The 26063-nt window shown below is 38.4% G+C and overlaps 1 protein-coding gene across 1 annotated transcript; it reads left to right on the top strand.

The window, feature by feature from the left end:
* MAP3K7CL (MAP3K7 C-terminal like) lies at positions 1 to 26063 on the top strand (the record flags this gene model as incomplete). The annotated part of the gene is made up of 5 exons (XM_079537106.1): positions 1 to 18; positions 263 to 371; positions 8088 to 8149; positions 17325 to 17440; positions 25883 to 26063. 5 exons carry the CDS (start codon positions 1 to 3, stop codon positions 26061 to 26063), a joined length of 486 nt encoding a protein of 161 aa, XP_079393232.1.

The raw sequence follows: 26063 nt of genomic DNA, 5'->3' as shown, positions 1-26063 counted from the left end.
ATGGCGGGGAGCAAGCAGGTGAGGAGAGGGGAAGCTTCCTTTGCCATTGTACTTTCTAATCTGCGAATAGCAAAAGAAAGGCAGTCTGCACTTGAATCCTTTTTAAATGGATAAGTGAAATGGCATTCCCTTGGCTTTGATTCTAAACATTGCTTGGTTAGAATGAGAAAGGTAGCTATGAATGCATGAGAAGCATTAAAAAACTCATTTGCTGGATGGTATCACATGCTCTGTAATAAATGTTTTGTTTATATTATTGCAGCTGGAACAGACAAGTAAAAGCATTGGCTCAAGTGCCCACATGATCACCACCGCCAGGGTACCTGCTGATAAGCCAGTACGAATTGCCTTCAGCCTGGATGAATCCCCAGGTACAATTTAATTTACAGATTAAGCCACAGGGAAGTGATTGCTTTAATTTTTTACATGCTTTTTACTAGTGTCTACAATATCAAATGAAGTCCAGAGTTATAGGTGAATTTTCTTCCTGAGTGATAGCAGTATCGTATGATCAATTTTCTTGACCAGTAGCTTTTACTGTTTCCATTAGCAATTTCATTAGACTAAAATGACTGACAGTTTAGATTACTTTTTTCCAATGGTTTCAGGAAGATAGACTTCAGGTTTTAATTAACTATCAAAATCATTTGTATTTACAGTATGCTTGATTTTCAGGCAATTTTAAAATAACAGAATAAAAGGGACATTTTGTACTGTCAGTGAGGCTAGAACAGGAAGAGACTTTCCCTTCAACAGGAAGGTTGGAAAGTGCCACACGTGCCCAGCTTGGTGAAAGGTTTCAGGAAACGGATGCCCCACATGGCATGTTCTCTGAGAAAGCAGCAGAAATTTCATTGATGTTTATCCTGTCAGCTAGTGCTGACTGAGCATTAATTTGCTCAAATATGCTCTGTGTGCCCATGACCCCTTCAGACTTTGGAACAAATGAATATTCTTAGTTTGTATCTTAAATATTATTAAGGTCTGGAGAGCCGTTGATGTGCAATAAAAAATCAGGGTGTGACAAGGTAAAATGGAAGCTAGGAAGTATCTTAAATAAAGTTGACTGAGCTGTTGATAAAGGTGAGTCACTGTCTGAGACGTGTTGATGATGTGAAATCTGAGGATCTCTGATAAAGATAACTTCAACCCACTGCTGATGAGTGCTCTATGGGACAGGATAATATGTGAAGTCTCTTCCTGAGCTTTCTGAGAATAGCCTTAACTTGGATATCATTTTCTCATTGTAAGAAATATTGTAGAATGTACTTCATATGCCCTAGGTAATTATTGCATAATACCATTTTGCAGCTATTAGTTTGGAGTAAAGTATGATCCCTTATGCAAGGAGAATTCAAAACAAACATTTATATTATTGCGCATAACTTGCAGCTTATAAAGATGGGTAATCCACAAAGATTGGGAGAAGTAACATAAGGAAATACATGTGGCTGTCTCTGTGCCCTCTTTTTGTAAATTACAATAACATGCTAATTACATTTTTATTACAGAAAGTAATAATCAATCCTTGTCACTTCTGAAGCTATAATGGCACAGTACATTTCTTACAAGAATTGTGGCAAATCTGGGTCTTAGACTGAAAAGAAAGGGGAGTGATCTTTTGAATTACAGAAAGAGAATGCTTATGGGAGACACTGAAAACAAGTCAGGGAAAGCTGAGACCATGGGAAAATCAAAGAGGGTAGAGTGGTTTGTGACAGGAGACGGCAATAGGAAATAACAAGGTTGTGAATAGCTTGGAAGAAGAGGGACATGAAAGGCAGGAAGCCTAGCTTCCTTAATGTTGCATCATATTTATTTTTTACTTCTCTATCCTGCTAATAATTTCAGCCTCTCTTAACATTTACAGAAAGAATCTCAGTTACAGAAAGGTAATCTTTTTCTGTTACATTCTGTTAAACCTTTCCATAGTTTTGAGTCATTTATTACATAAAGACAAAAGTTCCAGCAATATGCAATCCACAATCTTTGAGTAGTGATAAAATTAAATAGCAACCAGTAAAAGTGACTGCCATATATTTCACTGCACGACTAGCCCTTAGGGGCTAGTAAGAGGTCTAAACTCATGCCCTGTTTTACTGCAGCACAAGATTTCTACTCTTTCTTCTAGTAGTAACATGTAAATATTATTACCTTTTACATTATAAATATTATTACATTTAATATTATTTAATATTATTACATGTAATATATTCAGAGAAGGCAAAGCAAAGAAACTTTTGTAAGGTTTCCAAATTTACAATAAACCATAGTCAGATCAAGATAGCATAAAGAGCTACATAGCACATTTTTTAAGATGAGCTGGGTACATACAGGAAGTCCTTCACCAGGGCTAAGTGGTGACAGAATCTCTCTGACTTAAACTTTTCCTTGAATTTTATCTCATTTGAAAGGCACAGTGATAGGTTTCACCAAGTAACGCTGCATTATCCTTCCAGGGGTTGTACCACAGCTTACTTGGAGGAACTTGCAGCATAACTAGATATAAAAAGGGGAAATGGAATGTTTCTTCTGGGTGGTGATTATCTCACTGGCTAGGATTGTAACCAAGCACTGGGTGGGAGAAGCAGTGAAAGGAGAAACTGCTCTCAACTCATGAGAAGAGATTACTTTGTGTTAACTGACCTACAAGACGGGAGCTCGCCCATCCCGAGTGTACAAGAAATAACTTAATTGTGTTACATTATTTGTCAGTCAATGCTTTGCTTTGTGCTTTGTAGAGCATTTTCATGTGAATGTTGGCAAACCAGTTCCTTAAAAGTCCCAAGAACAGCAGCTGATTTGAGTGCTATATAAGATGGCAGTTTTATTGTGTATCTCTTATTCCTGTATATATAGATATCTATGTTTGGCTCTTTTATTCAAGTTCACTAAGCTGGCATCAAACATAGGTTTCCCAGAGTATGTCTGCACATCATATTGCACCAGTTTGATTTAAGGTACTGTTTTAAATTGATGTATTTGAGACATATAATATCAGTCTATCTTATATCAATACAAGTTAAACTGAATATGATGTTCAAAAATTTAAATAAGTGGTCCCAAATAGAAAGTTCATTTTAATTTATCAACACTGATTTATTTAAACCAATTAAATTCAGTATATCCTAATTTATGTCATTAAATCTTATTTACTGACCATATCATTAAAACATCATATCCAATTGTTAAATGTAGAGTACTAGATATGTATTGTGTAGTAGTTCTAAAAAAAAAACTGTACAGGTAAATATCTCTTTAATTTCCCTTCCAGAATAAAAGCTTGAATCTAACAAAAGAATTCTGGTAGCAATGTGGTGATAAATTACTGCTCTACCTCTGATAGCACTCTCTGGGAAAAATCACAGATAACAAAGGCAAAATATACCTCTTTTAATAAAACTGACAGACAGTGAAATGACATGGTATTTTTGCTAGCATAGCAAATGACTTTATTCCTCTTTATGCCTTTGTTTTCCTAGTGACCATAAATAATTTTTTGCTTTTATATTTGATCTGGTAAGACTGTTTTGTAATGGCTGCGTCAATAGCAAGCTTCAAAGCCCTACTTCATCTTCATTTTCATTTGTAATGGCAACAAAGACTTTCCAACTGATAATATATGGATTGGAAACTAATGGAGATTGCTAAAATATATGGGTGAAATTTATAAAGCTGGTTTTCCAAAACTGCACTCAGCCTACAAGTAAGTGGCTGGGTCTTTGGAAATGATGAGAATCATCAGATACCACTCACCTCATCTCACTCTGTTTCTTATCTACAAACATGCTCCTGAGGGGGGAAACACACTGCCAGTGTGGCTGTCTGTTCAGGGGCTGGCATGATCAGCCCATTTTTGAGGTCTTTTGGGCATTTCTGTGACATAAAATAAGAAATTCTAAGAGTGGGACAACATAACACTGCAGTCCATTCATTTTTTAGTTTGGGCTCGTGCATGTCTTTGCAGCCCCAAATGTTTCATAAATCCTGTGTGCAAGACCTTATTAGGATAGGAAGTACTTGTTGTATTTTGGGGAAGTTAGGAACCTACGTGAGATACCCTCAAAGGGACAGAGGCTGTACATTCCTCACAGGACACGTCGGGCTTAGGTTGAAGGTATACTGAGCAGGAGGGTTTTGCTCTTACCTCTTGTGTTATGGGCTGTGCTATTTTGGGGAGCTCTGCAACTCTTATTATTGAGCAAGCCTTCATAGCCTATTCCTGGGTCGGGCAGTGACCATTCCTCACTATTTTATGCGTGAGGTAACTGAGGGGTTGCGTAAGGTCGCTTCGGGCAGGACCGTGAATAGAACCCAGGGAGTTTCACACAGTGGTGCCAAGTCCCAGTCACTTAGCCACACAGCCTTCCAGGATGAACTCCATCAGTCTGTGCTCATCTGTCAGTAGCCAGCACTGTAGCTACTGGGCCTCACTGCCCTCTTAGGGCCAAGGCCGGACCCCCTGTAACACAGTTTTCCAGTGGTGTCCAACTGTCAGTTGCAGTCGGGTTTGAGCACTTTTCCTGTGCAAGGGCTGATCTGCTTATAGGATAACAGCCTGCTTATGTTACCAATTTAATTCTTTAATTTAGGAGGAAGAGATTTGAATACACTTGCCCACGCGTGTAGGAGAGAAAATTAGCATCTGATTGTATAATTAAAGACTGGATCATAACTCAGTTACTCGAGGAAGCAGAGTTGTGATTGGCATTTCCTAAATTTTGAGTGCTTGATTTAGCAACCTGAATGTGCTTTTAACGCATTTAAATTTTTATGTTCTATTTCCGGCTATCTTTGTGAAGATCCAAGAGATACTGTAATTTGTGAGTTCATGCTGCAAACAAATCAGATGTTGTTCTTCAAGTGCTTAATCATCGGCTGTTGCTCACATCCCAGTGGAGCAGGTATATAGGAAGAGACAGGAGTGTTACTCTTACTACTATACCAAGCATTTTGTCAGACAGTAGAATGTGAGGGATTTTAATTGTCTACATCATGGAAATCTGTGCTATTGATATTTCCAGAAGGCCAAAACATGGTGAGCTTCCCAGAAAGCATGATTTGTTCTTAAATGCACAACGTCAGTGTATGTTGGGGGACCGAATGCATAGCAACATCACTAATAAGTAATAAGCCTTTTGTACAAAGAAAGTCAGTCTTAATGTAGTTCAGCTTTCTAAATCAGATTGCTTGAGTGAATCTCTGTACCATTCCTTATAATAAATCCATCATCACATCTGTGTGAGTAGGTGTGATCAGCAGAGAGACAAGAGCTCACCCGGACAACAGAGGTCGAATGGCTTATCCTTGCTGCCCATGCACACCACTGCCCATCATGCCATCCCAGCATGAAGGTGTGTTGGCTGAGCAGCTTAGGGAGCTTCTTCATTTGTTATGTTGCTGGCTTTACTATAGGAATGATCAGAGTTGGTTTTGAAACGTAAAGATGCTTTGTCTGAGCTCAGCTGAATGGAAAGCAAAAAGAATGTGATTTAGTCTGTTCCCCTGTGCGCTAAGGCAGTAGTAATTATTTTAGAAGAAACTGCAAGAGTTTCTTGCCTCTTGATTTTCTGCCTGTATCCTCAAAAGAATATTAGGAAGTGAATAATTGCTGTCACTTGCTTTCCTCTTTTGTGAAATCTAAATGTGTTTTATTTTTACCAAGTAATTTTTGTTGTTGTGGCTGTTACTTTGACAACGGTGAAATACAGACCAACCTGAAGAAGTAATTAATTTCACTGGAAGCTATGGAGAAATATTTTTGTTGTTGGTTTTGTGGAAAACAAGCTTGCAGTTAGCTGTGCAGATACCTCTTTGGTTTTGTGGGCTAAACACTTAAGCTGAAAATTTTGATAGGAGCCCAAGAGAATTAGGAACTCAGAAAAATTTCAAGCCACCAAAGTCCCCAGCTTATCTGATGTGGTGAGCATCATTGAGAGGATGATTTAAACAAGTCTTAAACTAGCATAACTAAAAAAAACCCTAGCAGCTGTTCAATAGATGCTAGGGCAGGCCCATTATAAAATGTACTATGGTATGCCTTAATGGTTAGGATACCAATATGTTCCATTTTTAGTACCATTGACTCAGTCACTTGAGTTCAGAAAATAAGTACTGAACATCTGCTTATTGAAAGGATTTCCTCTACAGTAAATTCTCTCCTTATTCCATCCTTTCTAAAACATTTTAAAACCTTATTTACTGTTTGTTTGTTTGTTTTCCTGAGTGGAATCCAAAATATTTTCTAATGTTCTGCAACATTATTTTTCCTTATTAATATCTGATTCAGTGAAAAAGTATTTTTTGGCTGATGTCTGTTCTTCTGGGATAAGTTTTTCTTTGATTTTCCTTAAGATAGAATTGTTTAAGTTCCCTCCTTACTGCTACTGTACTGAAGTTGTACTGCTGAAATTGTCAAAACAAATAGGACCATTCCTCTGGTCCAGTATCTCTGTCAGAATATTCAACAGCTATTTGGCCAAATATCTGTAGAGCAGCTGTACCCCTCGTCTGACTGAGTCCTATTCTGTCCTTCCTTTTAGCTCTGTCATATGATTCATCTTTCTTCTTTTAGATTATTGGTCTATTTTTAAATATCGTGCAAGAAAGCAACAGAAAATTAAAGGTAAACACTTGCATATCATCAGGATACAACTCTGAAATTAAAACCATTTAAATATTTCCTACAATAGGCATGTATGGGACATGGTGCACAAATGGAAGTTGTGGGTGTGGGTGTGACTTTATGAGGAAGACACATAGCCCATAAAAACATACTTCTTTGCTTTGTTTCTTGCAGAGGTTCATAAATATTTGCTTTGCCCTTTCGTATCACTGTATTTTTCCTCCCTGCCCTCCTCTGGGCATTCCTTCCTGGTGGTGTCCATCTCAGGCTGAGCTAGTTAAAAGTAAGATTCTGACTGTCTGTTAGCCAGTACATGACCACTGGTGGCTGGATAAAGAGATAACTATATTGGAAAAACAATTTAAACCTGCTTTGACACCTAGTTTTTTTAAATCCTTTTGGGGATTTGTGGCATACAGGTTTGTCAGCAAAAAGCAGTCTACAGGATCTGACCTATGGTAGCAATTTTCTCCAGTGAGAGCCATCCTTGTTTTATTTTGACACATTACAAATAACTGCCTCTGTAAGCTGGCTAATAGTAACCTTCTCTTCACCTCCCATAACCTGTAGTAAGATACACAAACCGTCATCACAACCCAATGCAAAACTGATAGTGTGAAAGTCACTGAGAAAGAAATATTGCGGTGTCTAGCTGTGACGCTGCGTAGTATGATTCATATTTCTGATCTCAGTCCAGCTACTAGTGGGCAGGTGTCCACACCACAACACTGACGCAACTGGCACACTCTGTCCCACCTTTGCATGAAGCCCGTACTAAAAATAAAGAAATAAATAAAAACAAAGTTTGGCTCATTGTCATGAATGAACTGACTCTAGGAGGGAAGGACTACAATCCGCAGGTTAAAGTAAAGGCATTTCCTTACAGTATGGAGAAGCTTGCGGTGCTTCCTCACTTTAATAATATCTATGTTGGTGACTGTCTTCTAGTTGCTGGTGTGCCAGTCTAATTTTCTTGTTCATGCAGTTGTCTTTGGATGGTGGGAGAAAAGGTTTCTATTGTTGTTGTTTTAGCCCTGGTAAGTCATTGTACTGTGATGGGGAAGTTATCCTTCCCTTTCATTCCAGTGAGGAACTTTTTCATTGTAAGGGTGCTGTTTGTGGAAGGTTCCTTATTTTGCACTTTAATGGATATCTCAGGGAGTAAGATTGTTTCACTGTATTGTTTTTAAATTGTCACAACTCTTCTTCTGTAACTGGCTTTGTTTTGTTTCTTAATCACGGCAATTCAAAATACATTTCTGCTTTTCTAGAACCTAAACATTTCCTTATTTCCCACTCATTGATATTGTCAAAGAGTTCATTAAGGTATCTCAAGTGTAGAAAAATAAGCATATACATGAAGATGTTTGTGAATATATGCAATTTAGAACTACTTTGAACAGATTATTTGAAATTGCCTTCTTGGTACATACTGGCTTTTAATGTCATCTATACCTTCTAGATGATGATGCTCCTGAAAACTCCTTCCCTTTGGCATTTCCAGAACTAGATCAGCAGCTGCAGGTAAACCTTTTCTTTTTTGACTGCAGTTCTACTTGACTAGATTTGTTTTGTTAAAAGACTCTGGATGTTACACTAAGATGAAAGTTTTCAGTGGTACTTCTCTAATCTATGAACACTTAATAAGACTGTATGTTTCCATAGAGGAAAGCGTTGTCTTGTTAAGATCTGAGAAAAGTGTTTCAGCATCTTTAATCCAATTGCAGGGAAATAATTACTTTAATAATCTCACATGCTTTTATGGTTGTTTTTTGTTTGTTTGGTTGGTTGTTTGTTTTTTTTTTTTTTTTACAATTCCTATGCAAAACACAGCATGCACTACTGCACAGTAATGAAGGGAGTTTTTGTGATTTGATGGGAAAGGAAATGAGCCATGCATGTATACAAAGTGTGCTAAGACTGTGATCAGCCTTCTCTTAAGCATCCCTAGAGAACACAAAGGTTCATTCTGCAGTGCCATCCCATCTCAATTCTTGGATAACAAAGGCCAGTCATCAGTCAAAACCACTGAATTCATACTGCATGGCCAGCAAGCCACACAGTTGCCCTAGAAGATGTCTGCAAGCAGTACAAGACAGAAAAGGTGAACTCCTTTGTGCCTGCTCTGATTTGTGATGTCAGTGGAGCCCTGACTGCTGGGCAATCAGGTAGCAATTGATGGCAACTCCATAGCCTGCCAGGCACAGAGCCAGCTCTGTGTCCAGGGATTATTTCCTTTTCCTCTCTGGCAGTTCTGGAGTGTTTGTTGGCCTCTGTAAGCTACTTTAGATCATCTGTTTCCCAGGAGCATTTAGACTTCCTCTGATATTTCAATATGAAGGCAGTTGTTTCCTGAGTGTAAATTGAGAAAGGCATTAGCAGAGCGTGTTGTTCAATGATGTCATCCTTCCTGTCCCCATCAACGAGTGAGACAACACTGGAGGGTTGCTGACTTAAAGGACTTAATTTTCTCTCCTGCTGTTCTCATCAAAAGGATGACTGAGGAAGGAATGGAGGATGACAGAGACTCTTCTTGCTCTGTCCCTCTAATCCTGGGAATAGAGACAGGCTGCTTGGGCATAACAAGGAAAGATTAAAGGAATGAATAGCACCTTACAGCCTGAGCTGAAAAGAGCAGCAGAGACAATTGATAGTTTTTCTTCCCTCAGAAGAACTCCATTTCAGAAAATCTGTATTGTTTTGTGGCAGACACATTGAACAGAAAGTCAATACCTGCATTTTTTTTTCAGTCAGCGACACACTGTCTGTTCATGGATAAATTGCCTCATCCCTCTGTTGGTCTGTGAAATGAGGTTAATAATTACTGCCTTCCTTGTCAAAGAGCACTGAAATGAGTAAGCAAAGGCTGCTCTAAAAGAGCAAAGTATGACTGTCATTACTGCTGTTGGTACCTAAAAAGAAAATTACTAGTGTTAGATGTAGGTATTTTACAGGCCAAGTTATTATTTCTTATTAGGACTTTTACAGCCCATTTCTGGAGCAAGTAATGTGCTCTAAATGTGTAATTTTATGATAGGCTGAAATAGAGTGGAAGACTTCAAGTGTGTTGGATAAATAACGGTCTGCTAAGTAAAATATTTTCAAAAGAAACTTCCCTTGCCCTCATGATTTCAAGATGACAACAAGTTCAAAGAACAATCAAAGGCTTTGATTCAGATTGTATTCTTCTTATTATCCTTCATTAACTATTTTAGGGATAAATCTGAGGTAATTCGAAGGATCTTATGAATAATATCTGATTCAAGCACTCAAAATTATAATGTTAATGGTGCTGCTTCACCCATTAGCTTTCCAAGCTTATGTGCATATTATGTTTAAATGTCTTAATGCTGAACTGGTGGCAGTTAGTTAGCATAGGGTTCTGAGCTATGTAGAGGTAATAGCTTTAGCAACAAACACTTTAATTTTTTTGCTTCCATCAATGTGGATCACAAAATGATAAACATTTAATATAATTAGGTTTAAATTGCTTTAAAGTTCCAAAATAACAGTAAGTGTAAAAAAGTCATAATGTACCCAGTTGCAATTTCTTATTAATCACATTTTTCAGTTAGTGTGATTCAGTTTGCATAGGGTATGTCAGTCCCGTATAGCATATGTTTGCAATTTCTGTTAATGGAACCTTGGCAGCATTGGAACAGGTAGCTCTCATACTGCAGAAGCAAACTTCAACAACATGGACTTCACCAGGACCTGCAGAAGTACTGAATAGTAGTGAATAGCGGTGTCCCTTACCACCCCATCCATGCTTTTCTGTATCCCAGAGTTAGCTAGTATAAAGCAGCACACATCTCAGCAAGCCCTTTAATCAACCATGGCATAGCTGCCTGAAATACTTGGGTTTGTAAGAATGTTGGTACATATTTTTATAATAAAAACATCACATATACAGCCATGAGATTTTCATTGCCGTGCTGTAAATACAGTCAAAAGCATTACTATTTTATTTAAAGAAAAAATGATATATGCAGGGTATGTGTCTGTACAGTACCAGGAACTTAAAAAAGAAAAAAAAAAAGACTGTATTTTTGAAAACTGGTGAGACCTTGAAACCTTTAAAAAGAAGAGCCCGAATTAACCGATCTTCAGGTTAGATTTTGAAAGCAGCTTGAAAGATATGTAAGTTCACCGAGCCACTTGGAAAATCAGTGCCTTAGTATTTTATGCATGCAGGCGTCAGACCACAGCCTGAGTACCAAGCAATTTGCACCTCTCTTTTGGGCTTCAAGCCCTTGCCCTTCTATCTTTGTCCCTGGCAGTCATCTTGGCTGTTTGAGCAGAATTACCTAGTGTTCCCACTTTTCCTCCCACAGTCCTGCCATGCCTCCTGCTTGGGCACTGGTGTCCGATGGCAGGGCAGAGTTCAGTGTGGCCATCCCTGGCAGGGTGATCGTGCCTGCTGTCCAAGCACTGCTGCCAGCTATGCAGAGGTGGAGGTAGGATTGGCTGCAGGAAGGGTATTTCTAGGAGACCAACTGCAAATACTTAATGCTCTGTAAGAATTCTTACTCGAGGGGAAACTGGTTGAAAGTCAGAGCTGCTTTCTGAAGAATAGAAATGATCAGTCCAGTGTTCAGATCAACTAGATATGTTCAGACAAAAACATTATCTTCTCCAATTACCTTTCTGAATGTTACTTTTTTCCACTCGTGAGAGGAAAATGTTTCAAGAAGTAATACGTAAGAAAATGATACCAGTTCTCTAATTCAAAAGTTTTGTTCTTGTTTCTTAGCCTTTAAAAAAAAGAAGTATTGTGTATGGCCAATCAGACGCAATAGCTCTATATATGAGAACACAGCAATTAATAGACAAGAAAGGCTTCATCTTTTTTGAAACTTCGTTATTAAAAGAAAATATGTAAAGAAGTTCCTTATATGCTTAAATGAAACCAAACTCATGTTAGTAAGTTTTTAATTTGGCTTTCCTTTGTTTGCAGTATTGGAATGTATTATCTTCCCACTGAAAAGCAACACTTTGAGGATAAAGCACTAGCTTATTTGGGCTTCGGGTGTGTGTTCTTCCCCCCACTGTACAAGCAGTTAAAGTCAGAGGTGAAGAGAGGCAGTCTTGCTGCATTTATTAGTTTGTTGTTGGGAAGTGTTTTGCCTTGTGTCAGAGCTAAACCAGGCCTTGATTAGCTGCACAGTGCTGATGGCCTCTCTGACAAACATTTCACTACTGATTTTGTCTATATTTAGACATCTACATCAGCATGTAAAGCCTTATTGCACAGGTCACAGAATGTAGATGAATGTATCTGGTATTAAAGACTTAAATTGCTAGGCTGTCTGTCCTGCTCCAGCATTTCCTGTGGTTCATCTCCCAGAAACAATTTATTCCATCTGGGTGTTTGATTCTAAATAGGAAAGAACACAGATCTCGTGCAGATATATGGAGTGTTCTGTAACTCCTTATCCTTCATGAAATCGCGAGCCTGAGACAAGTGTTTGTATCATATTTTGTATGAATGATAAATCTCCTGTAATCAGTAGAGTTGGATGACCATAACATTTCCTATGGCAGAGAAAAGACTCCAACTGTTCATAATATCAGCTTGTTAAGTCAAGGAGTTGTTTTTCATGCTTAAGTAGGAAATGTCTATACAAAAGAAGCGAGGAAAACATTGCAGTAAGGACAGTTTGAATGTGACACAAGCATTTATCAGAAACTTTGTTTATTCTGTCCGGAACTTAAATAATGGAACCATTGCTTCTGCTCGCTGCCAAGACTACTGGTACACAAACAACAAAAAAAATATTTTAGAAAGTTAAAAAGCATACAGAAGTTCTAAAAAGTTTGCTCTGTATTAAAAGCTCTAAATTCCAAGAGACTTCCTACAGTACTTTGGTACTCTATAATTAGATTTGATTGCCAATGAACTGATGAAGTCTCCCGTAACACTGCTGTAATAACTGCACTTTTAGATTCTGTGTGACATGGGTGTTGACAAAGCCAAAGCATCGCACTGTGATTGCGAAAGTATAGAAAATCTCTCAGGCAATGAAAGCAAAACTCTCAGTTGCTTCCATCCAGCTGACCTGAATTGTTTGAAAGAAAGATAGCTGCTTATTTCCATAGTAAAAGTAGACTAGACTAGATATATCCTAGACTAGCTGCCTGAAATTGCTTGAAGAGTTGCAGTTGCTACCAAAAAGGAGCTGCAATGTCCAGCTATCACATGAAAGCACAAGGCCATGTAATGAAAATAGGCCACATGCAAAATATTGTCACTGGGCTTTCTGTTCTTCCAGAATGGTTTAGCTGGATTTAGTTTACCAGACCTACAAAAAATACAGGATGCCACTCCAGATCTGGGCTGGAGATTACCTCCTCGTTGAGTCTGCATGCTCAGCTGGCAAAAATGCATGACACAATCTTTTTCTTTAAACTTCCCAGAAACAAGTCTTGATTTCTTTTTGAAGTACCTAGAACAACTACAACACCACAAACAAAAATTAATACATAAAAAATTGATTTTTAAAGTTTTTGAATACCGCAGTGACACTATTGACTACACAGAGCTTACAGATTTGACTGTGAACTTCTGTGGGTTGAGAATTCATGTGGCAAGGGAAAATGTAGTTTGCAAAGTGAACAAATCAAGGAAAAATGCACAAAACAAAATTGAAAATTGTTCAGCAAAGATAATCAGAACAGCCTGTCTTAGGCAGAAAGCTCAGTGTCTTAGCTGTCTTTTCATGAACTATCCTTACGTATCATCTTTCAACGTCTTTCATATCTGCATTTGAAATGAAAACCTAAATAGACATTGCAGATGTCGTGTACAGATGTGCGTACCTATGTGCAGTAACAGAATAGCCTATAACAGGATCTCTTAGTGTCTGTTTGCTGGGTTCTTGAGAAAGTTTGTCAAGGTGAGTCATTCCATAAAGTGCAAGGAAAATCAGACCTTGCTGAAAATTAGGGATGGCAGGATAGACCAACGGTACCACTGAAAACTATAGTTTCTGTAATAGCTTTGAGAACCAAATCAGAGATGCTGTGTGCACATATTTTGCCAACACAGGAAAATGAGGGTGGATGACACTGAAGCCTGAAATAAGCAGGATTAAAAGTAGCAACTGTTGCCATTAAATATAACTTTCTTTGGCCGGAGCTTTTTTTGCTTACGTAGCAGGTATGCTTTTATATATATTAATTATGGACTGGCAAGACACTTCCTGAAGTATCCGAATGAAAAAAAAGACACCATACTGTAAATTGAACTTTTTTAGGACTTCTGTCGTTTGTCACCTATGGAAGCTAGAGTGCTCTTACCAAAAAATAGCATACAGACTTCATGGATTAGAATGGGGATGCCAGTTCTGTGCCAGAGGACTGCCCTCTGGGTGGGCACTGTAAGGCTTCATGTGGCCTGGTCACAGGTATTCAAAAAGGCACTGGAGGTAGAACAGGGAGCAGAGGCTGCTTAGGACAAGCTAGAGGAAAAAGCTTTGTCTGTGAGGGATTAGAGGAGTGCAGCTTGGATGTAGGGTTGGAAAGTGCATGAGAACTCTCTGTAAGCATATCACAGGGGTAGAATAGGCAGGATAAAGGAGCACCATTTGAATGAAAGCCAATGCTGGCATAATAAAAAAACTGGAAATTTGTCTTCGGCAAAATGGGACTGGAAGTAACAGCGTAATTTCTAGTCTTGGTGAGGCTCTGGGGCAGACCCTTAGCTGAGGCAGAGGACTTAAGCTGCTCTAACAACATGATAAGCCCGTGGACTGCAGAATTTGATTCTGATAACATGGGGCTGGATTCAGATTTTAGCACATTTCTCCCAGTCTTATTTGGATGATTATGGACAAGTTCAGTAACTGCTACATTACTGTTTTTCATTTCTTTTCTAAGGAAATTTGTCTACACTGTAAATGTGTGCCAATTCAGAGGTACAGCTTTGGAACAAGTAACCTTCCCATCTTTCTGAGGTGTTTTTTTTCAGGAGTTTGCCCTTCCATCTTCTGAAAATGCTTATTTTATTGGGAACAGATGTATCATTAATTCTCTGCACCCTTCTTTATGGCAAAAAGTAGACTGTTCGACATGGCTAAAATAATTTCCCTGTGCTTATGTGTTGCTTGGTCTTTTATGGTGAGCAGCAAAGAAACAGAATGTTGCTCCTTCACGTCTCTTGTGATTACAGTACAGCTGCTTGTTAAATAATGATGCATAAGCCTGTGTTTTATGTACCACAGCCCAGAAATTACTCATAGGAACTGTAGGTATTATCTCCAAAACCATTCTTAGAAATGTCAGTTTTACCAAAGAGCAAACCAAAATGTCCAGTCATACGAAAACATTATCAAATCTACATTTTAAAGCAAAATGCAGTCCTGATTTTTATGTACCGAATAGGTATCTTTTCACAATTAGAAACAAAGTTATTGATTTATTGTGTAAGAACATCCGTCGAAGTTGAAACAGAATTGTACGAACAGAATATCAGTAAACCGTATCTTTTATTGTCTAGTGATAAAATATCAATGTAAGAAAAAATGACGCTGAAGAGGAAACAATGGTAGGAGTTTGAAAGCCAGCAACTGGTTCTAAGTGGGAATTAGATATTAAGGCTCAGCATGACTAGATAATTTTAACTGTCTAAATATATCTTTTGAGTGGGAAGCTGGAATACAGAAACTGAATGCTGCTTTAATTTTTAAACTGATTTAAACCAGCTAGTTTTGCGGAAACTATGTTGAAAGCAAAAGCAGGTTTCTTCTTCTTTGAAGTATCACTCCGGGGACTTTCCCTCACTGGGTATTGTTAAAGATCGTTTTGTTATGATGCATTTGTTGTTTGCTGATCTCTGGTAGATACCACAGATGCTACTTTGGCTCACCCTTGCATTCTTGGATTAGAGCGCCGAGACTTCTATATTCTGTCCTGTTAAATTTGTGGTTATTATTTGGGTGACTATATGAATGGTGCTATTGCTCAGCCACATTGAAATGCAATTAAAAGCCCATTCCTAGGACCACATTCACCCAGTAATGAACAGCCCTTTCTCTGGGGTCCCAAATTCTCCGAGCTCAGAACTGTGCCATGAAAACTATTCTGCTGTGGCATTTCTTACATTTAGAAGATGGAAAATGACTATCTGTTTTAAATTTTCAATGCGGAACTGCATACCATCTGCAAATACTTTCAGAGGTCCATTCATTAGTTACATTTTTGCACTGGTGCGCATCTCAAGCCAACACACTCTGCCTCTTGGATAAAAACATTTTTCACGTTTGTTTCTGAACGTGTTTGATAAAATATGTATTTCCAGTTTAGCTAGAACACAAGATTGCAAGACCATGGATAGGAAATGTCTGAAGACTTGTGTTTTTCTTTTTCTAAGAATGCACTTGAAGGAATATTACGCTACAAATAAGAGTCAAAATAGAACGACAAGAAATAAAAGTCTGCTTATATTGTGAAAGGCAATTGGATTTCTTTAACTGGACAGTAAAGGAACTATTTTAAGTGCTTCCTTTTGCTTCAAACAGGTGGCTCAAGCATGCTATTTGGACTTCATTTACAGTCAATTGATTCATGGCTAATAACTTAAAAATAATACACTTCCTGAAAGTGCTGTGGTCACGATGTGCCAGCCAAGCTTGAGGCCAAATTAAGTTGTACTCTTTTAAGGAACAAAATACACTGACACTTAACCACACCATATTTTCAAGCTTTTTAGTTGAAATTCTTATGAAGAGACTGAGGACAGGGTGATTTAATCTGCTGTACTTAGTATGCGCTGGAACAACAACAACAACAAATCTTTCTGTAATAATGTATAATTATTAATAATAATAAGGTATACAGGTTGGGGGTACAATGCTTTCACTTCACTGTTTTTTATCAGATTTTTTAATGACTGTCATCTTTCTACTCTGAATCTCACACACTCCTCTGGTGGAAATTGGACACACTTTGCCAATGCTCCCATAACATTTCTGCTAAGTATATCCTCTTCTACAGGAACTAGCAGTGCAGAGAAACTGGAGACAGTCTTGAGCAAACTACTTAGAGACTGAGGCATTGCTGGGTCACACACACTATGAAATCTTGGCTTTACCAGGGTCAGAAGTGTAGCTCCTTGTGAATCCAGCAGAGTCAGCCCTAGACTCAATTCACAGTCTCGTCCATTTTAATAATAAGCTGGAGGAAGCAGGGCTTCTCTGAAAAAGAGTGTTTAGTCAATAACTTTCCATACCTTTTATTCTCCTTTTGAGAATTGGAGAATAAGGGCTGGTTTACACTCAAATTACCCTCCTCTTCAGTTCTGTAGTTTCTGCAGTGTAAAGATGCTCACATATTTTGTAGATATGACTGATGTGTCAGCTTTATCATTCTTACTTTTCTATAGCTGAAAAAGGAATAGGTAAGGGAGAAGTCTTTCTTTAAACAGTCTTTCATGATACTTTGCAAAGTTGTTGTGAAAAGCTCCGAAAATCCTTACAAAGATTGAAGGGTTATGCATATTCATGTGCAGAAAAGCATTCTTTCCCTTCTGTGGAAAGCCATCACTAGGAGTATTTTCAATACAGCAGCTTTTCTCAAAGTGTTCGACTTTTTCTCTAAGTATTCTCACGGAGATGAACTGACAATTGCATCTTTCAAAATATGTGTTTATTCCTAATATTGCATTCAAAAGCAGTATTTTTTTCTTCTTCTGTTCATAAAGCCTCTGCCTCCTTGTCATGACTCTAAGGAATCGATGCAGGTGTACAAACAACACTGCAAAATAGCAGAAGAGTATCATGAGGTGAAAAAAGAAATTGCTCTGCTGGAAGAAAGAAAGTGAGTAACTTTCCCACAGTATTTACTGCTGTATATTCTCCTTGTAAAGCTCCATTCTAAATGCGAGGGTCTTAGATGACACTTTGTGACCTTATTCCTCCGCGTGACAGTCACAGTACAGCACAACAGGCCCTTGGTTAGGATTAACTGAGACCACTAAGAACACAGAGCTGTCAGAGCTTTGGGCCCTCAGTTGTTCAGAGTCCCTTAAAACCCTCACTCACAGCATTGGGACACTTTATCCTTGTCACACAGCAATCTAGATCATCTGGAGCAGTTACCTTGTTAGTTTTAGGGTTGTTTTTTTCCCAATGTAACTTTGTATGTCTTAATGAAAAGCATAATGGATCAGTTTGATGTCAGTTATTTGACAATGTTAGTAAATTTTTTTCTGGGTGTCATCTCTATGTAGATTCGTATTTCAGGTGCTCACATCCAGAGTGCTTAAGCTGGAGGGAGAAATCTAAATTATTTTTTAAATTTTTGTCTGTGTCCTCTATTCATAGCCCTGTCATCTTCACATGACTATTAAATGACAAAGTGGGTTTTCTGGGACTCTTTCTACAAGAAACCTGGCAAAAAGGAATTCTGTGAGGGAGGAAAAAGGGTGAGTGACAGTAAGCCCCAAGCAATAACAGTTACTGCAAAGAAGACTTTCTACTACAAGTGCTTTTTTATTTTGACATTCACATTGAGGGTGACTTCAAGGAGTGCTGCCATCCTCAAGGATAGTTACCTCAGTGTGGATAGCTGAGATTTATTGGGAAAATAAAACCACACAACCATACATCCAAATGTTGCACAAAGTTCTTCTGATTGCTGTAGTTAAAGTTGTAAGTAAAAGTAGTAAAAGAAAGACTATAGCTCTTAACATGTTTGGAAGAGAAACATTCATAGCATAGCAATGGGGCTTGGAAAAGCTCTAGCAGAGAGGGTTTTGACTAGAGGAGGAACCATTCTAGATGTGTCATGGCAATAGTAGCACGATATGACCACACAGTTCAGCCACATTTGCATCTGTGGGAGTCTGCAGCAAGCTGAAGGGGTGGAAACTGATGAAATTCTGTGGTCTTGTAAGATCACTGTAAGTAATATAGTGAGAGATCACTGTGAAACCAAACTTTGTGGAGTAAGAAAGTGACGCTTGTCTTTATCAGAGTCGATGGCTGTAGACAAAATACGGTTAGTTGTTGCCAAACGTATCAGAAACAGTTGAGGTTTCCCAGTACCAAATCCTCTTCCACTGTGGGATCTGCATGGCACTCAATTGCTATCGTATTGGCACAGAGGTTAAAAAAAAGGAAACGATAACCTGAAGAGTCTTAACACTACATTCTCTCAGTGACTGCACTTGTTTCATCATTAATTAAACTTGGCCAGTGGAAAGTAACTGACGTTTTAAAAATTGTGTAGAGAGAAGATACACAGTTCAAATAATTTTACAATGATTTGTCAAATTTGATCATCTAATATAAGCTGTTTATGTGTTTAATTAAAAACCAAGGGAATTCAGAGGGAACCATATGTGCTTATCCTTTCTGTAAATGCCAACTGAATATAAAATATTGAATGTTGCTGCTTAGCTTCAGACACAAATTCAAATGACAGCCTTAGATTAATTGTATTTTGCAGCCCACCAATACAAATTCATTATTGTTATTAACTCATTCCTGAATCAGCTCTACACATTTGCAAACTTATCTTGAGACTCTTGAAAACTACACTAATATATATGTTCTGCATTTGCAAGAATGAAAAAAAAAAGAATGCTGTTTGAGTGCATTTTTGCAGTCTGTGGTACTAGCTACATTATAAACATTTTCTCCTTGAAAATGGCAGATGCATGCATGGAATTGTTTACTTGAGCTCAAAAACTATCCTCATCAGCCTCTGAGACCAGAAGAAAGTTTCTCAACAGTTGTAATTCTGGATGAATTATTAAAGGGCTTCAAGCTGCCATTTTCCTTCATTTCGCTAGAGGATGCAAACAGTGCATCTGAGGAAGTTTCCATATTTCTATCTCTGCTGAACTTGCGTGGTGGACATAAGATTTCATGCTCCAGAAAATACAATAATAGAAGAGCAGCTGAATAAGGCAGCAAATAGAATTCTATTAGAATCCTTCTTACGACCCTCCTAATTGCACATCTAATGGCCCAGATGCTCACATGCTTCGTAGCTGTGAAATCCCTAGAAGTGAAAGATGTCTGTGCAGCATCTTTCCCCACCTTTCAAATCTTTTAATCAAAAGAAATGGACCAACAAGCATTAGATCAAAGATTCTTATTTCCTACCAGTAGGTGCACTGTAGGTATTTGATTTTGAGGCTTAAAAACCTGCAAATACCAACTGAAACTTTTTCTCCAGGGAACTATTTTTGAAGTCCCCTCCTCCATATAAATCTCGATCTTTCAGTGCTTTGGAGGAGGGGTCATGGTACTGTCTTTCCTCTTTGGGGGTGTCTTTCTTTTCTGTAGCACTATGTTTGTTTTTTAAACCTTTGAGAAACGGAAACATTGTTATTCAATTATATTTTACATGTAAATGTAAAGTTTGGTTGAAGTTGGAAGGTGGATTAAAATCTTACTAGGAGATACACACCTCTACACACATGTAAGGATGCAGGACCTGAACACATTTACCTTGTTTTTTTATATAAAACTATGTTGAAAGGAGTATGGGTGTAGAGATAAGCAAGACATAAATGAAATTTTTGGTCTAGCAATCAGTGATTTATATCCAAAATTATTCTCAATAGTAACAGTTTGAAAGTTATAGGAAATTTATCATATGCTGAAGTGACAACGTGAAGAGTGGATCATGACGGCTGGGGTGACATGCATATTCAGTATTCCTTTCTCAGAAGAGAAAGATGCTTTGTCTTTTCTAAAGGAAGTCCAAGGTGATGCAGAGATTTTAGACTAAAGAACAGTTATAATCAAATGGAAAATGTGGAGATGCTGTAGCTTTCTGAACCATGAGCAGATGAGGAAATGTTACAGGTGTCTTAATTTTCTAAATTTGAATTTGAATGTATGGAAGTGGAGAATCACAATTGCTTAATACACCTGCCTATTTTTTTTAAATATCCACGTGATAAAATGGACAAAGAATCCCTTGTAATGGGAACAAATAATTTGTGCAGTGTTTTTCAGCTTCCGTTTTTACTAAAGATAATGAGAAGTGCTATTGGCTGACGGCCCTGTTAGTCTTCTGAATTTCTTCTTCACAAGTCAATTCACCCGTGGAACTCAAATGTTGAGTCCCATCTGGCAGTGTCGGCACCTGTGGTGCCTACTACTAGTAATTCTGTGCATGCAGATTATTGATGGTGGTTGTCAGGCTCAAAGCAGAAAATAAGATTTTTTCTTTTTAATTTGGTGGCTAGGAGAAAGAAAGTCAACCTGAAATTAACAGTTATTGGAGGTGTGGTGTTTTGGTGGTTTTTTTTTTTTTTCAGCCTCCAAAGTTCAGAGTAACCTTTCATATAGAGAAATAACGCATAGGTATACTTATAAAAGAAGCATCTTTGAGAAATAAAAAGATGAATAAAATTAAAATAGTTACTCTTTTTGAAACTTTTCAATGGTTTTTAATTCTTAGTTTAGCTTGTCTCTCCCTGGAGTGTGTGCGTTATGTATGGCTGGAGTACTGAAAGGCAGTAGTGTGAAATGACTGGGGTTGCTTTTCCTCAGAGCTAGAACAGAGCTTATTTGCCCCTTCTTTTTTGTGTAGTACAGATGGAAAGGGAATCTACTAGACTAGTAGTGAGAGAGAAGATGACAACTATTTCATAAGAAAATGGGAAATGTGAAAGGGAGGTTTCAGGTTCAAAAATGGAAAAATCAGAGGGCAAAGCAATGAGAAGGTAGACTGAGGCAAGGAAAAAGACAAAAGGAAGCAAGAAATTGAAATAATTGAAGGGAATATTAAATAGATTTGCTTTGCTAACATAATTCATCATAGCTCTGTTTGCAGTCTTGACTCAGACTCTTCCCTTTTATGCCAACAATACGAAGTAGGAGGGACAAAATCAGTCTGGAATGGGAGACATGATCAAAAAGAAAGAAAAGGGTGGGGAAGTGAGAACACACCACATTTAGGTCACAGAATGTTATTTAATTTATGTTCCAGAAACACACATGTATTTCCATAACAGATGTTTTTGGGTATCTAAGTTTGGGTGAAAGGGATGGGATAGCTGGTTATTTTGAGCACTTGTTATATTGCTATTACTAGATAATGACCCTGGATTATGTAGTTAAATATTAGAGTTGCCATGGTTGCTAGCTATACCTTATATTCTTAGCTCTGGCTGCTTTTCTCTTTTTCCTCTCCCAGACAATTCTAATATAACTGTCCAGAAAATATCACTCGACCACCACCTGGTTTAGGTTCACTCTTCTTCTTTGCCATGGTTATGATGGTTTTTCCTGCCTTTGCACATTACAGTAGACATGCAGTGGAGACGTCCACTGAATTTTGTGCGAGCCTTCTATGTGCTTCAATGTGTTACTGTGACCTTGGAGTATTTCTAAGGTCTCAAATTCAAGTGGCTCCTCCAGGCACACTTTTTGGTGTGACTTTCCCTGTGCTGTTAAGAAAAGTCCTCTTCAGACTTCCAGATACTGCAGAAAAAGACTGATGTTATGGCATAAAAACAACCTTTTATCTTACTATTTTTTTTCATTCCAGACTTGATTTCTTACGCACATCTTGTTAACTTGCCAAATCAGTAGAAATTAAAGCTTTTCAAGTACAAAGAGAAACCACAACTTCCCCTGTTGTAGTAAGAAATGCATATCTTTTATCTGCTGTGAGAAATAGGAGATTTCTTTTGTATTGGAGAAATAGCTTTATTACAGCCTGTTTATTAACATTAAAACAGGCTGTCTCACAGTTTAAAAATTAGTTACTGGACTTTAAACATGCAAGGTTAGTCTTCCCAGTCAGCAGTTATCATACGGGGGTGTCGTGATTCCTCCTGACGTGAAAGCTGTGTCAAATATGGGAAAAGTAAATGACCTTATGGCCACCAGAACACGTCAGCTAGGAAGACGTGCATTGTACCACGTGTGTGATCCTGAATACCTTGTTCAGAACTGCAGGGAGACAAGCCTGTGTCTTTGCACTGTGGAAGCAGTTTTCCTTGAGTCTGATATATCTGTCTGCCAATAGATTTATCTGGAGACAAGTATATCTGCTTCGTCTGTCCCTTTTTTTTTGGTATTTATTCATTGTGAATATTACTATAAAGTAATTCTGTTCTTTGCATGGGCAAAGTCATTAAGATCAGGACTAAAATAACACTTTCCCTAAGATCATGCTGATTTTCTTCTTTTCTTTTTCCTTTCGTTTTCTTTTCTTTTCTGATATTGATTATGGTTTATGGGTTTATGATGCAAATCACACTGGTCTTTCTTTCCCACCTTAACCCCTCCCCAGAAAAGAGCATTTAAAGTGCATGTTACAGATTGTCTCAAAAATTTAAGTACCTCAACACCATTTTAGAAAATACCTTATAAGTGCTGTTAATATTTAAACATGGGGTAACCATTAACAGCAAACACTGGTTACACAATGATAAATCTATTTATTAGTCATCCATAACAAAGGCTAGATGGTGCAAGAGCTTAGTATGGTGTTCTTTAACCTCTGAGAGCTAAGTTCAAATTCTGGATTAGATCAGAAGCAAATGTTAGTTACTGTCCTCATCCTTTGTAAGCTTCGTAAACCACACCATTCATAACATTTAGCAATTCCCTGGTATTCTAATTTTAGGTCTCTGTGGCAGGCTGGTAGTATTTGCCTGAAACATCACCCTACCCTGTAAACAGGTGTTGATCCTGATGGGAAGGGAATAAGTAGGTTCTGCTGACTCAGAAGAGGGCAATTTTACTACCTCAGGGCAAGGAAGGGAGGTCCTAGAGTCTGGACTGCAGAAATGAGTTTACTTTGATCTTAATTCATTTTTGCTTTCTTCAGCAGCAAAGCTGCTGAAAAAAAAAAAATAATAATAATAATTAAAAAAAAAATCTATGCTACTTGAGTTTCATTAGATAGCAGCATGAAAACCATGCTTGCAAGCAGCCTTATCAAATCAGGACTGGCATTCATTAATAGAGCTGTCTGAGTTTGTACGCTGTCTGCCTGTGCCGCCTCTGGCTCAAGTCCAAATAGGGTAGGCAGTACCTTTCTTTCACAAGTGCTAAAATTTCCCATGGAAAAGGTTTATCTGCTCTTACTATGCTGATTACTTACAAGTGTGTCCACTGCCCCTGCATTTAAGAACCTCATAAAGAGTGAGAAAATAATTATTCCAAATTAATTGGTTTAGAAGACTCCTCATCCAGCAGTCTGTAGTGTGAAAAAGAGTCATGTAATCCTTCCGCCCAGCACTGCGCCAGTAGAATAATTGCAAGAAAGTATTGCTAAAGCTCTCTTTTGGCTCTAAGAGACAAAAATCTTCCAGTGGAAGCTGAAGGGGCTGAAGTGATTAAGCTAGTAAAATTTCACTGCATTCAATACATTTCTTACTCTCTAAATCTTACCTGCATTTTTTTGCATGTTCAGTAGCCCCATTAACAGGAACTGGAATATCAAACTGTCTGGCATGATCAGTTCATCTAGCCTACATCGAAGAGCAGTAGATGTAGCACAGCCTAAACAATGAAAAATTAATCTGTTAATGGCTTTGCTGGTTTTAAAATTTTTACAACTCCATTATGCCAAATGTTAACAGAATTCTACTAAAGATTGGAAAAGACCTCTCAGATCCCCCAGTCCAACCACCAGCCCATCTCCCCCCCCCACGCCCACTGCCCACGTCCCTCAGTGCCACATCCACACGGCTCCTGAACACCTCAGGGACGGTGACTGCACCACCTCCCTGGGCAGCCTGTGCCACTGCATCACCTGTGCATTACACCAGTGGTCTAAAACAAAGCTAAAACATAGCTACAGGAGGGCTTCCATATACTGCATCTTGGGGGTGATTTAAAGTGCTGTAAAGCCTGCTAACTCTTCCCTATTTCTTTTTTGTATGGGAATCATTTTTTTGAGAAATGGGTCTGCCACGGCTCTCTTACAACTCGTTGAACTGCAGTAACTGCGGCTGTAAACAGCCAGCAAATCCTTGGCTAAACGATGCTATCTCTCAAAGCTGCAGTAAAGAAAGATTAAATTAATCTTAAAAGAAGGCCAGATAAGACAATTGTTTGAAAACCCAGGTGCTTAAAATCTCACTGCTAGAAACTGTGGTTTTGCAGGTGTAAGTAATGCAAGCGATCAGCAAATACTGAAATGTTATCTTTTTGTGAATGCTCTGACCTATGGAAGCGGAATCACTAATCTGTAAGAATTTCCTGCATGAAAGCACTGGTTCAGCTTGCCAGGGGACTCCTTCAAAGACTGCAGAAAAAGCAATCTGCTTTGAAGGCATTACGTCTTCCAGCAGATGACCTACAAGCATTGTTTTGACGTGACTGAGAACGTCAGAGGGCTCCAAAGAGTTAAAAGATTAACTAATCACTGAGATAGAGTGATCAAAAGAGCCAAGAACCCTTTAAAAGAGACTTCTTGTAGCAGAGATGAAAAATGATTTGACTTAAAGGGAAATAAAACAGAGGTCAGACTAGTCTGCTGGCTAACTAAGTGGAGTGCGATTAGATATCCCATATGCGTTCAGCGTGTTTTGTTTTAAGGCCTCCGCTATCTTAACTCCTGTGGAGGGAATTTCAGCTGATGGTCTACAGTAGCCTGTGATTTCTGGCCAAATCTGGGAACACAGGGCACCAGGTGACTCCAGTTGGGATGGAGCAACAGCTTGAATTCTTGGGTGTCTGCACTCAAAAAGGCCAGGAGGGGTCAGGTTTGCAGTTGGTGACCATGCTTCAGCAGCAGAAGTAAGGTCTGAGTATAAAAACTGAAAAGAAGCAATTTGTTTAGTTCAGATCTGTGTGCCTAGTGTGCTCTAGAATCCTTTTTCTTGGCAGCATAGAAAACAAAACCAGGCGTGCTTCACAGAATATACCAACTGGATAAGCAACTGGACAACAACAACATTAGAAAACCTTGATGGCTTTCAAATATATTTGGTATGGGAGAGAAAAATAAATAGCTGCTGTTCTTACACAGGCAGCATATTAGCATTCAGTCTCTAGGATGTTGGTCCTCCCCATACGGCTGCACAGTGAACTCTTACTGAAGGTAGAGATATTTACTTAAAGGTCCCCAGCATTTTGCAGGTTTGACCTCAGGAAAACAAACCTATCACAGAATTCATCTTTTAAAGGAAAAAGAGCATCTGTAGCAGATATGTATTCTAGCTGTGTATTTCACATCAACAAGGTGTACTCCAGCTTTCTCCTAACCCATGACAATACGTGTTTTGCTTGCTGCCATTTTTAATCTTTGTGAATTTCTTTTTAATGTTATTGCCAGAAAAGAGCTGATTGCCAGACTGGAACAAGTGGAAAAAGAAAGCATGGATGCTGCTCAGCTGGCCAAGGAGTATGCAGAACTGACAGAGGAGAACCGAACACTGAAGCTGGCCCAGACACAGTGTGTAGAACAACTGGAAAAGCTCAGAATACAGTACCAAAAAAGGCAGGGATCCTCATAA

Source organism: Tetrao urogallus, assembly GCF_951394365.1.
Source record: "Tetrao urogallus genome assembly, chromosome: 1".
Lineage (NCBI taxonomy): Eukaryota > Metazoa > Chordata > Aves > Galliformes > Phasianidae > Tetrao > Tetrao urogallus.
This window is presented reverse-complemented; position numbering and strand designations above follow the sequence as displayed.